The following is a 12897-nucleotide window of genomic DNA, read 5'->3' as shown; positions in this document are numbered from 1 at the left end:
CATTGGTCTGTAGAAGGAAGAAACCTTGCTCAGGTCCATCCTCACCTGAAGTCGTCCGTAGAGTGCAGCCAGGTCCAGGGGCGTCTCGTCGCGGCTATTCCTCATGGTGGGGTCTGTCAGCTCCTGCAGTAGAATAGACACCACCTCAGAGTGGCCGTACTGGGCCGCACAGTGCAGCGCCGTCTCCCTCTCATGGTTCTGTGTACAGGGGGGAACAACTGTCTGAGTAAAAAAACAATGTATCGCTTCACAATATGGATCCATCTATTATGTTGACCTCATGGACTGTCAGTCCTTGCATCAACAGCTCCATCTTCTGTGTGGGACAAACTCTAGTGTCACCAGTTGACCAGAGGACTTTTCTGAATCTCCAGGGCAGTGTTCTTCTCTTCAACCCAATTCATCTGTCCCAGAACTGCCCAAGGTAGCCTTCTATCCCCCCTGCTGTCCGTCTATGGTCAATGAAGCCTTCTATCCCCCCCTGCTGTCTGTCTATGGTCAGTGTAGCCTTCTACCCCCCCCCCTGTTAAGAGTCTATGGTCAGTGTAGCCTTCTATCCCCCCCCCCTGTTAACAGTCTATGGTTAGTGTAGCCTTCTATCCCCCCTGTTAACAGTCTATGGTCAGTGTAGCCTTCTATCCCCCCCTGTTAACAGTCTATGGTCAGGGTAGCCTTCTATCCCCCCTGTTAACAGTCTATGGTCAGTGTAGCCTTCTATCCCCCCTGCTAACAGTCTATGGTCAGTGTAGCCTTCTATCCCCCCTGCTGTCTGTCTATGTCAGTGTAGCCTTCTATCCCCCCTGTTAACAGTCTATGGTCAGTGTAGCCTTCTATCCCCCCTGATAACAGTCTATGGTCAGTGTAGCCTTCTATCCCCCCCTGCTGTCTGTCTATGGTCAGTGTAGCCTTCTATCACCCCTGCTGTCCGTCTATGGTCAGTGAAGCCTTCTATCCCCCCTGCTGTCCGTCTATGGTCAATGAAGCCTTCTATCCCCCCTGCTGTCCGTCTATGGTCAGTGTAGCCTTCTATCCCTCCCCTGTTAACAGTATATAGTCAGTGTAGCCTTCTATCCCCCCTGCTGTCCGTCTATGGTCAGTGAAGCCTTCTATCCCCCCTGCTGTCCGTCTACGGTCAGTGTAGCCTTCTATCCCCCCCCCCTGTTAACAGTCTATGGTCAGTGTAGCCTTCTATCCCCCCTGCTGTCCGTCTATGGTCAGTGTAGCCTTCTATCCCCCCTGTTAAGAGTCTATGGTCAGTGTAGCCTTCTATCCCCCCCTGTTAACAGTCTATGGTCAGGGTAGCCTTCTATCCCCCCTGTTAACAGTCTATGGTCAGTGTAGCCTTCTATCCCCCCTGCTAACAGTCTATGGCCAGTGTAGCCTTCTATCCCCCCTGCTGTCTGTCTATGGTCAGTGTAGCCTTCTATCCCCCCTGTTAACAGTCTATGGTCAGTGTAGCCTTCTATCCCCCATGATAACAGTCTATGGTCAGTGTAGCCTTCTATCCTCCCCTGCTGTCTGTCTATGGTCAGTGTAGCCTTCTATCCCCCCGTTAACAGTATATGGTCAGTGTAGCCTTCTATCCCCCCTGCTGTCCGTCTATGGTCAGTGAAGCCTTCTATCCCCCCTGCTGTCCGTCTATGGTCAATGAAGCCTTCTATCCCCCCTTCTGTCCGTCTATGGTCAATGTAGCCTTCTATCCCCCCTGCTGTCCGTCTATGGTCACTGTAGCCTTCTACCCCCCCCCCCCTGTTAACAGTCTATGGTCAGTGTATCCTTCTATCCCCCCCACCCCTGTTAACAGTATATGGTCAGTGTAGCCTTCTATCCCCCCCTGTTAACAGTCTATGGTCAGGGTAGCCTTCTATCCCCCCTGCTAACAGTCTATGGTCAGTGTAGCCTTCTATCCCCCCTGCTAACAGTCTATGGTCAGTGTAGCCTTCAATCCCCCCTGCTGTCTGTCTATGATCAGTGTAGCCTTCTACCCCCCCTGATAACAGTCTATGGTCAGTGCAGCCTTCTATCCCCCTGATAACAGTCTATGGTCAGTGTAGCCTTCAATCCCCCCTGCTGTCTGTCTATGGTCAGTGTAGCCTTCTATCCCCCCCCACCCCCCTGTTAACAGTCTATGGTCAGTGTAGTCTTCTATCCCCCCTGCTGTCCGTCTATGGTCAATGTAGCCTTCTATCCCCCCTGCTGTCCGTCTATGGTCAGTGTAGCCTTCTACCCCCCCCCCCCCCCCTGTTAACAGTCTATGGTCAGTGTATCCTTCTATCCCCCCCACCCCTGTTAACAGTCTATGGTCAGGGTAGCCTTCTATCCCCCCTGCAAACAGTCTATGGTCAGTGTAGCCTTCAATCCCCCCTGATAACAGTCTATGGTCAGTGTAGCCTTCTATCCCCCTTGATAACAGTCTATGGTCAGTGTAGCCTTCTATCCCCCTGTTAACAGTCTATGGCCAGTAAAGCCTTCTATCCCCCCTGTTAACAGTCTATGGTTAGTGTAGCCTTCTATCCCCCCCTTTTAACAGTCTATGGTCAGTGTAGCCTTCTATCCCCCCTGTTAACAGTCTATGGTTAGTGTAGCCTTCTATCCCCCCCTGTTAACAGTCTATGGTCAGTGTAGCCTTCTATCCCTCCCCCCCCTGTTAACAGTCTATGGTTAGTGTAGCCTTCTATCCCCCCCTGTTAAAAGTCTATGGTCAGTGTAGCCTTCTATCCCCCTGTTAACAGGCTATGGTCAGTGTAGCCTTCTATCCCCCTGTTAACAGTCTATGGTCAGTGTAGCCTTCTATCCCCCCTGCTAACAGTCTATGGTCAGTGTAGCCTTCTATCCCCCTGTTAACAGGCTATGGTCAGTGTAGCCTTCTAACCCCCTGTTAACAGTCTATGGTCAGTGTAGCCTTCTATCCCCCCTGCTGTCCGTCTATGGTCAGTGAAGCCTTCTATCCCCCCTGCTGTCCGTCTATGGTCAATGAAGCCTTCTATCCCCCCTTCTGTCCGTCTATGGTCAGTGTAACCTTCTATCCCCCCCCCCCCCCTGTTAACAGTATATGGTCAGTGTAGCCTTCTTTCCCCCCTGCTGTCCCTCTATGGTCAGTGAAGCCTTCTATCCCCCCTGCTGTCCGTCTATGGTCAGTGTAGCCTTCTATCCCCCCCCCCCCCTGTTAACAGTCTATGGTCAGTGTAGTCTTCTATCCCCCCTGCTGTCTGTCTATGGTCAATGTAGCCTTCTATCCCCCCTGCTGTCCGTCTATGGTCAGTGTATCCTTCTATCCCCCCCACCCCTGTTAACAGTCTATGGTCAGTGTAGCCTTCTATCCCCCCCTGTTAACAGTCTATGGTCAGGGTAGCCTTCTATCCCCCCTGCTAACAGTCTATGGTCAGTGTAGCCTTCTATCCCCCCTGCTAACAGTCTATGGTCAGTGTAGCCTTCAATCCCCCCTGCTGTCTGTCTATGGTCAGTGTAGCCTTCTATCCCCCCTGATAACAGTCTATGGTCAGTGTAGCCTTCTATCCCCCCTGATAACAGTCTATGGTCAGTGTAGCCTTCTTTCCCCCCTGCTGTCCGTCTATGGTCAGGGGAGCCTTCTATCCCCCCTGTTCACAGTCTATGGTTAGTGTAGCCTTCTATCCCCCTGTTAACAGTCTATGGTCAGTGAAGCATTCTATCCCCCCTGCTAACAGTCTATGGTCAGTGTAGCCTTCTATCACCTCTGCTAACAGTCTATGGTCAGTGTAGCCTTCTATCCCCCTGTTAACAGTCTATGGTCAGTGTAGCCTTCTATCCCCCTGCTAACAGTCTATGGTCAGTAAAGCCTTCTACTACACGGACCATAGACTGTTAACAGGGGGGCTGTTAACAGTCTATGGTTAGTGTAGCCTTCTATCCCCCCCTGTTAACAGTCTATGGTCAGTGTAGCCTTCTATCCCCCCCCCCCTGTTAACAGTCTATGGTTAGTGTAGCCTTCTATCCCCCCTGTTAACAGGCTATGGTCAGTGTAGCCTTCTAACCCCCTGTTAACAGTTTATGGTCAGTGTAGCCTTCTATCCCCCCTGCTGTCCGTCTATGGTCAGTGTAGCCTTCTATCCCCCCTGCTGTCCGTCTATGGTCAGTGTGGCTTTCTATCCCCCCTGTTAACAGTCTATGGTCAGTGTAGCCTTCAATCCCCCCTGCTAACAGTCTATGATTAGAGTAGCCTTCTATCCCCCCTGCTAACAGTCTATGGTCAGTGTAGCCTTCTATCCCCCCTGCTGGCCGTCTATGGTCAGTGTAGCTTTCTATCCCCCCCTGATAACAGTCTATGGTCAGTGTAGCCTTCTATCCCCCCTGCTAACAGTCTATGGTCAGTGTAGCTTTCTATCCCCCTGTTAACAGTCTATGGTCAGTGTAGCCTTCTATCCCCCCTGCCAACAGTCTATGGTCGGGGGAGCCTTCTATCCCCCCCTGTTAACAGTCTATGGTTAGTGTAGCCTTCTATCCCCCCTGTTAACAGTCTATGGTCAGTGTAGCCTTCTATCCCCCCTGTTAACAGTCTATGGTCAGTGTAGCCTTCTATCCTCCCTGCTAACAGTCTATGGTTAGTGTAGCCTTCTATCCCCCCCTTTTAACAGTCTATGGTCAGTGTAGCCTTCCATCCCCCCTGCTAACAGTCTATGGTCAGTGTTGCCTTCTATCCCCCCTGCTAACAGTCTATGGTCAGTGTTGCCTTCTATCCCCCCTGCTAACAGTCTATGGTCAGTGAAGCCTTCTATCCCCCCTGTTAACAGTCTATGGTCAGTGAAGCCTTCTATCCCCCCTGTTAACAGTCTATGGTCAGTGTAGCCTTCTATCCCCCTGCTAACAGTCTATGGTCAGTGTAGCCTTCTATCCCCCTGCTAACAGTCTATGGTCAGTGAAGCCTTCTATCCCCCCTGTTAACAGTCTATGGTCAGTGAAGCCTTCTATCCCCCCTGTTAACAGTCTATGGTCAGTGTAGCCTTCTATCCCCCCTGCTGTCCGTCTATGGTCAGTGTAGCCTTCTATCCCCCCTGCTAACAGTCTATGGCCAGTGTAGCCTTCTATCCCCCCCTGTTAACAGTCAATGGTCAGTGTAGCCTTCTATCCCTCCCACTGTTAACAGTCTATGGTCAGTGTAGCCTTCTATCCCCCCTGTTAACAGTCTATGGTCAGTGTAGCCTTCTATCCCCCCTGTTAACAGTCTATGGTCAGTGTACCTTCTATCCCCCTGTTAATAGTCTATGGTCAGTGTAGCCTTCTATCCCCCCTGCTAACAGTCTATGGTCAGTGTTGCCTTCTATCCCCCCTGCTAACAGTCTATGGTCAGTGAAGCCTTCTATCCCCCCTGTTAACAGTCTATGGTCAGTGAAGCCTTCTATCCCCCCTGTTAACAGTCTATGGTCAGTGTAGCCTTCTATCCCCCCTGCTGTCCGTCTATGGTCAGTGTAGCCTTCTATCCCCCCTGCTAACAGTCTATGGTCAGTGTAGCCTTCTATCCCCCCCCCCTGTTAACAGTCTATGGTTAGTGTAGCCTTCTATCCCCCCTGTTAACAGGCTATGGTCAGTGTAGCCTTCTAACCCCCTGTTAACAGTCTATGGTCAGTGTAGCCTTCTATCCCCCCTGCTGTCCGTCTATGGTCAGTGTAGCCTTCTATCCCCCCTGCTGTCCGTCTATGGTCAGTGTAGCTTTCTATCCCCCCTGTTAACAGTCTATGGTCAGTGTAGCCTTCTATCCCCCTGTTAACAGTCTATGGTCAGTGTAGCCTTCTATCCCCCCTGCTAACAGGCTATGGTTAGAGTAGCCTTCTATCCCCCCTGCTAACAGTCTATGGTCAGTGTAGCATTCTATCCCCCCTGCTGGCCGTCTATGGTCAGTGTAGCTTTCTATCCCCCCCTGATAACAGTCTATGGTCAGTGTAGCCTTCTATCCCCCCTGCTAACAGTCTATGGTCAGTGTAGCTTTCTATCCCCCTGTTAACAGTCTATGGTCAGTGTAGACACTGTTCACCATACACACACACACACACACACACACACACACACACACACGCTCCCTCTGACATATGCACACACAGGCACATCAGGGTTCATTGTGGAAAATTATGGAAAATTATGTGCTGGTTCAATTAAGAGAGGAAACATCCTTTTCCTCCTAATTATGTGTGTGTAGAGTGTGGTTGTGTGTGTGTAGTGTGTGGTCTGTGTGTGAATCCCTAACTGTAATACAATCCAGCATTGGGAGAAGAGAAAGAAGGGGGAACAGGCTAATCTACTGTAACTCTACTCTGGGTCACTGGAGTTGGGCATGGGAACACAGCACATTCACACACACACAGGCACGTAAGAACGTAGGTACACACACACACACACACACACACACAAGCATGAATGTACAGTACCAGTGATAAGTTTGGACACTGACCTATTCAAGGGTTTTTCATTATTTTTACTATTTTCTACATTGTTGTCACGCCTTGGTCGTAGTATATTATGTTTGTCTTCATTTATTTGGTCAGGCCAGGGTGTGACATGGGTTTTTGTCGTGCGTTTTTTGTCTTAGGGTTTTGTGGGGTGTCTAGCATAGTCTATGGCTGCCTGAGGCGGTTCTCAATCAAAGTCAGGTGATTCTCGTTGTCTCTGATTGGGAACCATATTTAGGTAGCCTGGGTTTCACTGTGTGTTTGTGGGTGATTGTTCCTGTCTCTGTGTTAGTTGTCACAAGATAGGCTGTATAGGTTTTCGCGTTACGTTTGTTGTTTTGTATTTGTTCGTTTGTTCTTCTACATTAAAGAACATGAGTAACCACCACGCTGCATTTTGGTCTGCTCCTCTTTCAACAGACGAACGCCGTTACAGAATCACCCACCACACCAGGACCAAGCAGCGTGGTGACAGGCAGCGACAGCAGAAGCAACAAAGAGAGGAATGGACATGGGAGGATGAATTGTTCGGAGAAGGACCCTGGGATCAGCCTGGAGAATATCGCCGCCCCAAAGAAGAACTGGAGGCGGCGAGAGCTGAGAGGCGCTGGTATGAGGAGGCAGCACGGCGACGCGGATGGAAGCCCGAGAGTCAGCCCCAAAAATGTATTGGGGGGGGGGGGGGGGCTAACAGGGAGTATGGCTACGCCAGGTAGGAGACCTGCGCAAACTTCCTGTGCTTACCGGGGGGCTAGAGAGACCGGGCAGGCACCGTGTTATGCTGTGGTGCGCACAGTGTCTCCAGTGCGGGTGCATAGCCCGGTGCGGTACATTCCAGCTCCGCGTATCGGCCGGGCTAGAGTGAGCATCGAGCCAAGTGCCATGAAGCCGGCTCTACGCATCTGGTCCCCAGTGCGTCTCCTTGGGCCGGCTTACATGGCACCAGCCTTGCGCTCGGTGTCTCCGGTTCGCCTGCATAGCCCAGTGCGGGATATTCCACCTCGCCGCACTGGCAGGGCGACCGAGAGCATTCAACCAGGTAAGTTTGGGCAGGTTCGGTGCTCAAGAGCTCCAGTGCGCCTGCACGGTCCGGTCTATCCAGTACCACCTCCACACCCCAGCCCTCCGGTAGCAGCTCCCCGCACCAGGCTTCCTGTGCGTGTCCTCGGCCCAGTACCACCAGTGCCAGCACCACGCATCAGGCCTACAGTGCGTCTCGCCTGTCCAGCGCTGCCAGAGCCTTCCTCCTCTTCAGCGCTGCCGGAGTCTCCCGCCTGTTCAGAACTGCCAGTCTGCATAGAGCTGCCAGTCTGCATAGAGCTGCCAGTCTGCATAGAGCTGCCAGTCTGCATAGAGCTGCCAGTCTGCATAGAGCTGCCAGTCTGCATTGAGCTGCCAGTCTGCATTGAGCTGCCAGTCTGCAAGGAGCTGCCAGTCTGCAAGCGGCCACCAGAGCTGCCAGTCTGCAGGATGCCGCCGAAGCTGCCAGTCTGCAAGGAGCCGCCAGAGCTGCCAGTCTGCATGGAGCAGCCAGAGCCGCCAGTCAGCATGAAGCAGCCAGGGCCGCCAGTCAGCATGGAGCAGCCAGGGCCGCCAGTCAGCATGGAGCAGCCAGAGCCGCCAGTCAGCATGGAGCAGCCAGAGCCGCCTGTCAGCATGGAGCAGCCAGAGTCGCCAGTCAGCATGGAGCAGCCAGTCAGAATGGAGCAGCCAGTCAGCATGGAGCAGCCAGTCAGCATGGAGCAGCCAGTCAGCATGGAGCAGCCAGTCAGCATGGAGCAGCCAGAGTTGCCAGTCTGCATGGAGCAGCCAGAACTGCCAGTCAGCCAGACTCTTCCAGATCTGCCAGTCTCTTCCAGATCTGCCAGTCAGCCAGACTCTTCCAGATCTGCCAGTCAGCCAGACTCTTCCAGATCTGCCAGTCAGCCAGACTCTTCCAGATCTGCCAGTCAGCCAGACTCTTCCAGATCTGCCAGTCAACCAGACTCTTCCAGATCTGGCAGTCAACCAGACTCTTCCAGATCTGCCAGTCAACCAGACTCTTCCAGATCCGCCAGTCAGCCAGGATCTGCCAGAACCACCAGCCAGCCAGGATCTGCCGGATCCAACTACCTGCATGAGCTTCTTCTCAGTGCTGAGCTTCCTCTCAGTGCTGAGCTTCATTTCAGTGCTGAGCTTCCTCTCAGTGCTGAGCTTCTTCTCAGTGCTGAGCTACCCCTCAGTCCCGAGCTACCCCTCAGTCCCGAGCTACCCCTCAGTCCCGAGCTGTCCCTCAGTCCCGAGCTGTCCCTCAGTCCCGAGCTGCCCTCAGTCCAGTGGGTTTCTGGGTGAGGACTACTAGGCCATGGTCGGCGGCGAGGGTGGACTATCCAGGGACGCGAGGAGGAGGGACTAAGACATTGATAGAGTGGGGTCCACGTCCCGCGCCGGAGCCGCCACCATGGACAGACGCCCACCCGGACCCTCCCTATTGTTTTGACGTGCGTCCGGGAGTCCGCACCTTAGGGGGGGGGGCGTTCTGTCACGCCTTGGTCGTAGTATATTATGTTTGTCTTCATTTATTTGGTCAGGCCAGGGTGTGACATGGGTTTTTGTGGTGCGTTTTTGTCTTAGGGTTTTGTGGGGTGTCTAGCATAGTCTATGGCTGCCTGAGGCGGTTCTCAATCAGAGTCAGGTGATTCTCGTTGTCTCTGATTGGGAACCATATTTAGGTAGCCTGGGTTTCACTGTGTGTTTGTGGGTGATTGTTCCTGTCTCTGTGTTAGTTGTCACAAGATAGGCTGTATAGGTTTTCGCGTTACGTTTGTTGTTTTGTATTTGTTCGTTTGTTCTTCTACATTAAAGAACATGAGTAACCACCACGCTGCATTTTGGTCCGCTCCTCTTTCAACAGACGAACGCCGTTACAATTGTAGAATAATAGTGAAGACATCAACACCATGAAATAACACAAATGGAATCATGTAGTTACAAAAAAAAGTGTTAAACACATCAAAATATATTTTAGATTTGAGATTCTTCAAATTAGCTACCGTTTGCCATGATGACAGCTTTGCACTCTCTTGGCATTGTCTCAACCAGCTTCATGAGGTAGTCACCTGGAATGCATTTCAATTAACAGGTGCCTTGTTAAAAGTTAATATGTAGAATTTATTTCCTTAATGCATTTGAGCCAATCAGTTGTGTTGTGACAAAGTAGGGGTGGTATACACAAGATAGGACTATGGAACTTTGAACGTTTCTTCAAGTGCAGTCTCAAAAACCATCAAGCGCTATGATGAAACTGGCTCTCATAAGGACCGCCACAGGAGAGGAAGACCCAGAGTTAACTTTGCTGCAGAGGATAAGTTCATTAGAGTTAACTGCACCTCAGATTGCAGCCCAAATAAATGCTTCACAGAGTTCAAGTAACAAACACATCTCAACATCAACTGTTCAGAGGAGTGTGTGAATCAAGCCTTCATGGTTGAATTGCTGCAAAGAAACCACTACTAAAGGACACCAATAATAATAAGAGACTTGCTTGGGCCAAGAAACACGAGCAATGGACATTAGACCAGTGGCAATCGGGCTTTTGGTCTGATGAGTCCAAATGTGCGATTTTTGGTTCCAACCGCCGTGTCTTCCTGAGACGCAGAGTAGGATGATCTCTGCATGTGTGGTTCCTACCGTGAAGCATGGAGGAGGTAGTGTGATGGTGTGGGGGTGCTTTGCTGGTGACACTGTCAGTCATTTAGTTAGTATTCAAGGCACACTTAACCAGCATGGTTATAACAGCATTCTGCAGCAATACGCCATCCCATCTGGTTTGCGCTTAGTGGGACTATAATTTGTTTTTCAACAGAACAATGACCCAACACAGCTCCAGGCTGTGTAAGGGCTATTTGACCAAGAAGGTGGGTAATGGAGTGCTGCATAAGATGACCTGGCCTCCACAATCACCCGATCGCAACCCAATTGAGATGGTTTGGGATGAGTTGAACCGCAGAGTGAAGGAAAAGCAGCCAACAAGTGCTCAGCATATGTGGGAACTCCTTCAAAACTGTTGGAAAGCATTCCTCATTAAGCTGGTTGAGAGAATGCCAAGAGTGTGCAAAGCTGTCATCAAGGAAAGCTTACACAAACACATATACACACACGGACACGTACAGTATGAACATACACACTATTCCGGACCACCCTTTTTCACTGCTATTGTCTTCTTTCCCCCTAACTCTGAAACAGCATACACCCTGGAATATTCTCCACACACACACACACACACACACACACACACACACACCCTCTCCTCCCACCTTCGTGTCTCTCACTACATGCCTGGCACTCCCCTCTTTCTCTCCTCCCCATTCCCCTTTCCTTTATTCTTCTCTGCAGTACAGTGGAGGGAAGGAGAGAGAGAGAGAGAGAGAGAGAGAGAGAGAGAGAGAGAGAGAGAGAGAGAGAGAGGGAAGGAGAGAGAGAAGAGAGAGGGAAGGAGAGAGAGAAGAGAGAGAGAGAGGGAAAGAGAGGGAAAGAGAGAGAGAGAGAGAGAAGAGAGAGGGAGAGAGAGAGAAAGAGAGAGAGAGAGAGAGAAAGAGAGGGAGAGAGAGAAAAGAGAGGGACAGAGAGGGAAAGAGGGAAAGAGAGGGAAAGAGAGGGAAAGAGAGAGACAGAGAGGGAGAGAGAGAAAAGAGAGGGAAAGAGAGGGAAAGAGAGGGAAAGAGGGAAAGAGGGAGAGAGAGAAAAGAGAGGGACAGAGAGGGAAAGAGGGAAAGAGAGGGAAAGAGAGGGACAGAGAGGGAAAGAGAGACAGAGACAGAGAGGGAGAGAGAGAAAAGAGCGGGAAAGAGAGGGAAAGAGGGAAAGATAGGGAAAGAGAGGGAAAGTGAGGGACAGAGAGAGAGAACAGTGAAAAAATATACTGACCGAAGCAGGGGGCAAAAACACTACAGCCTGCTACAGCGCTGCGCCTGACGGGCCAATCAAAATGCTCCGTTCCCCACATCTCCCCTTTCTATAGTGGAATCTTCCAGAACAGAACTGTGTGCACTGCTGATACAGAGAGGTTGGGATAGAGACAGGGAACCGTCACTCCATGTTGCCAAAGGACACCAATATATTTCCATTAGCTCTGACAGCTTACCGATATCAGCCAGCAGACAGCGCATTATCGCTGAATGAGCTATAAGCAACAGCCACCTGCTGCTAATAACACACCAATATCTGTCTGTCATAATGTGTTCTGCTAATAACACAGCAATACATGTCTGTCATAATGTGTTCTGCTAATAACACACCAATGCATGTCTGTCATAATGTGTTCTGCTAATAACACACCAATACCTGTCTGTCATAATGTGTTCTGCTAATAACACACCAATACATGTCTATCATAATGTGATCTGCTAATAACACACCAATACATGTCTGTCATAATGTGTTCTGCTAATAACACACCAATATCTGTCTGTCATAACATGTTCTGCTAATAACACACCAATACATGTCTGTCATAATGTGTTCTGCTAATAACACACCAATACATGTCTGTCATAATGTGTTCTGCTAATAACACACCAATACATGTCTGTCATAATGTGTTCTGCTAATAACACACCAATACCTGTCTGTCATAATGTGTTCTGCTAATAACACACCAATACATGTCTGTCATAATGTGTTCTGCTAATAACACACCAATGCATGTCTGTTATAATGTGTTCTGCTAATAACACACCAATACCTGTCTGTTATAATGTGTTCTGCTAATAACACACCAATACCTGTCTGTCATAATGTGTTCTGCTAATAACACACCAATACATGTCTGTTATAATGTGTTCTGCTAATAACACACCAATACCTGTCTGTTATAATGTGTTCTGCTAATAACACACCAATACCTGTCTGTCATAATGTGTTCTGCTAATAACACACCAATACATGTCTGTTATAATGTGTTCTGCTAATAACACACCAATACCTGTCTGTTATAATGTGTGCGTTGAGTTTTTTAGTACACGGATGTTATACATTGTTGTTCATATCATTCTATGAATGCTAAAATGCTCAAAACTAGCTGTGTGATTTGTGGAACGCCTCACGACTAGCGATGAATCTTATGGTGAATGAACGTGATGCAGTTATAGAGCCTATCGATTATATACTGGACAGTCAATGATCAGAAACTATTTTGCTTGTTCATTTTCACTGCAGACTGTTCTCACACAGAAACATACATACATGTGTGTGTGTGTGTGTGAGGTTCTGTGTGTGTGTGTGTGTGTGTGTGAGTGGGAAGTTCTGTGTGTGTGTGTGTGTGAGTGGGAGGTTCTGTGTGTGTGTGAGTGGGAGGTTCTGTGTGTGTGTGTGTGTGTGTGTGTGAGTGGGAGGTTCTGTGTGTGTGTGTGTGAGTGGAAGTTCTGTGTGTGTGTGTGTGTGTGTGAGTGGGAGGTTCTGTGTGTGTGTGTGTGTGTGTGGTGTGTGTGTGTGTGAGTGA

At 49.9% G+C, this 12897-nt stretch overlaps 1 protein-coding gene across 2 annotated transcripts in view; it reads right to left on the bottom strand.

Annotated features, from left to right (window-relative positions):
* The window catches only part of LOC139393225 (ankyrin repeat and sterile alpha motif domain-containing protein 1B-like), a 366701-nt gene that overhangs the window by 244486 nt on the left and 109318 nt on the right, over positions 1–12897 (bottom strand). For both annotated transcript variants that reach the window (XM_071141673.1, XM_071141674.1), the window contains exon 4: positions 46–198. In XM_071141673.1, coding sequence (XP_070997774.1) covers positions 46–198 — 153 coding nt within the window. The remainder of the gene's footprint in view (positions 1–45; positions 199–12897) is intronic.

Source organism: Oncorhynchus clarkii, chromosome 33 (genome assembly GCF_045791955.1).
Source record: "Oncorhynchus clarkii lewisi isolate Uvic-CL-2024 chromosome 33, UVic_Ocla_1.0, whole genome shotgun sequence".
Taxonomy (NCBI): Eukaryota; Metazoa; Chordata; class Actinopteri; order Salmoniformes; family Salmonidae; genus Oncorhynchus; species Oncorhynchus clarkii.
Note: the sequence above shows the minus strand (reverse complement) of the source record. Positions and strands in the feature narration are given on the sequence as shown.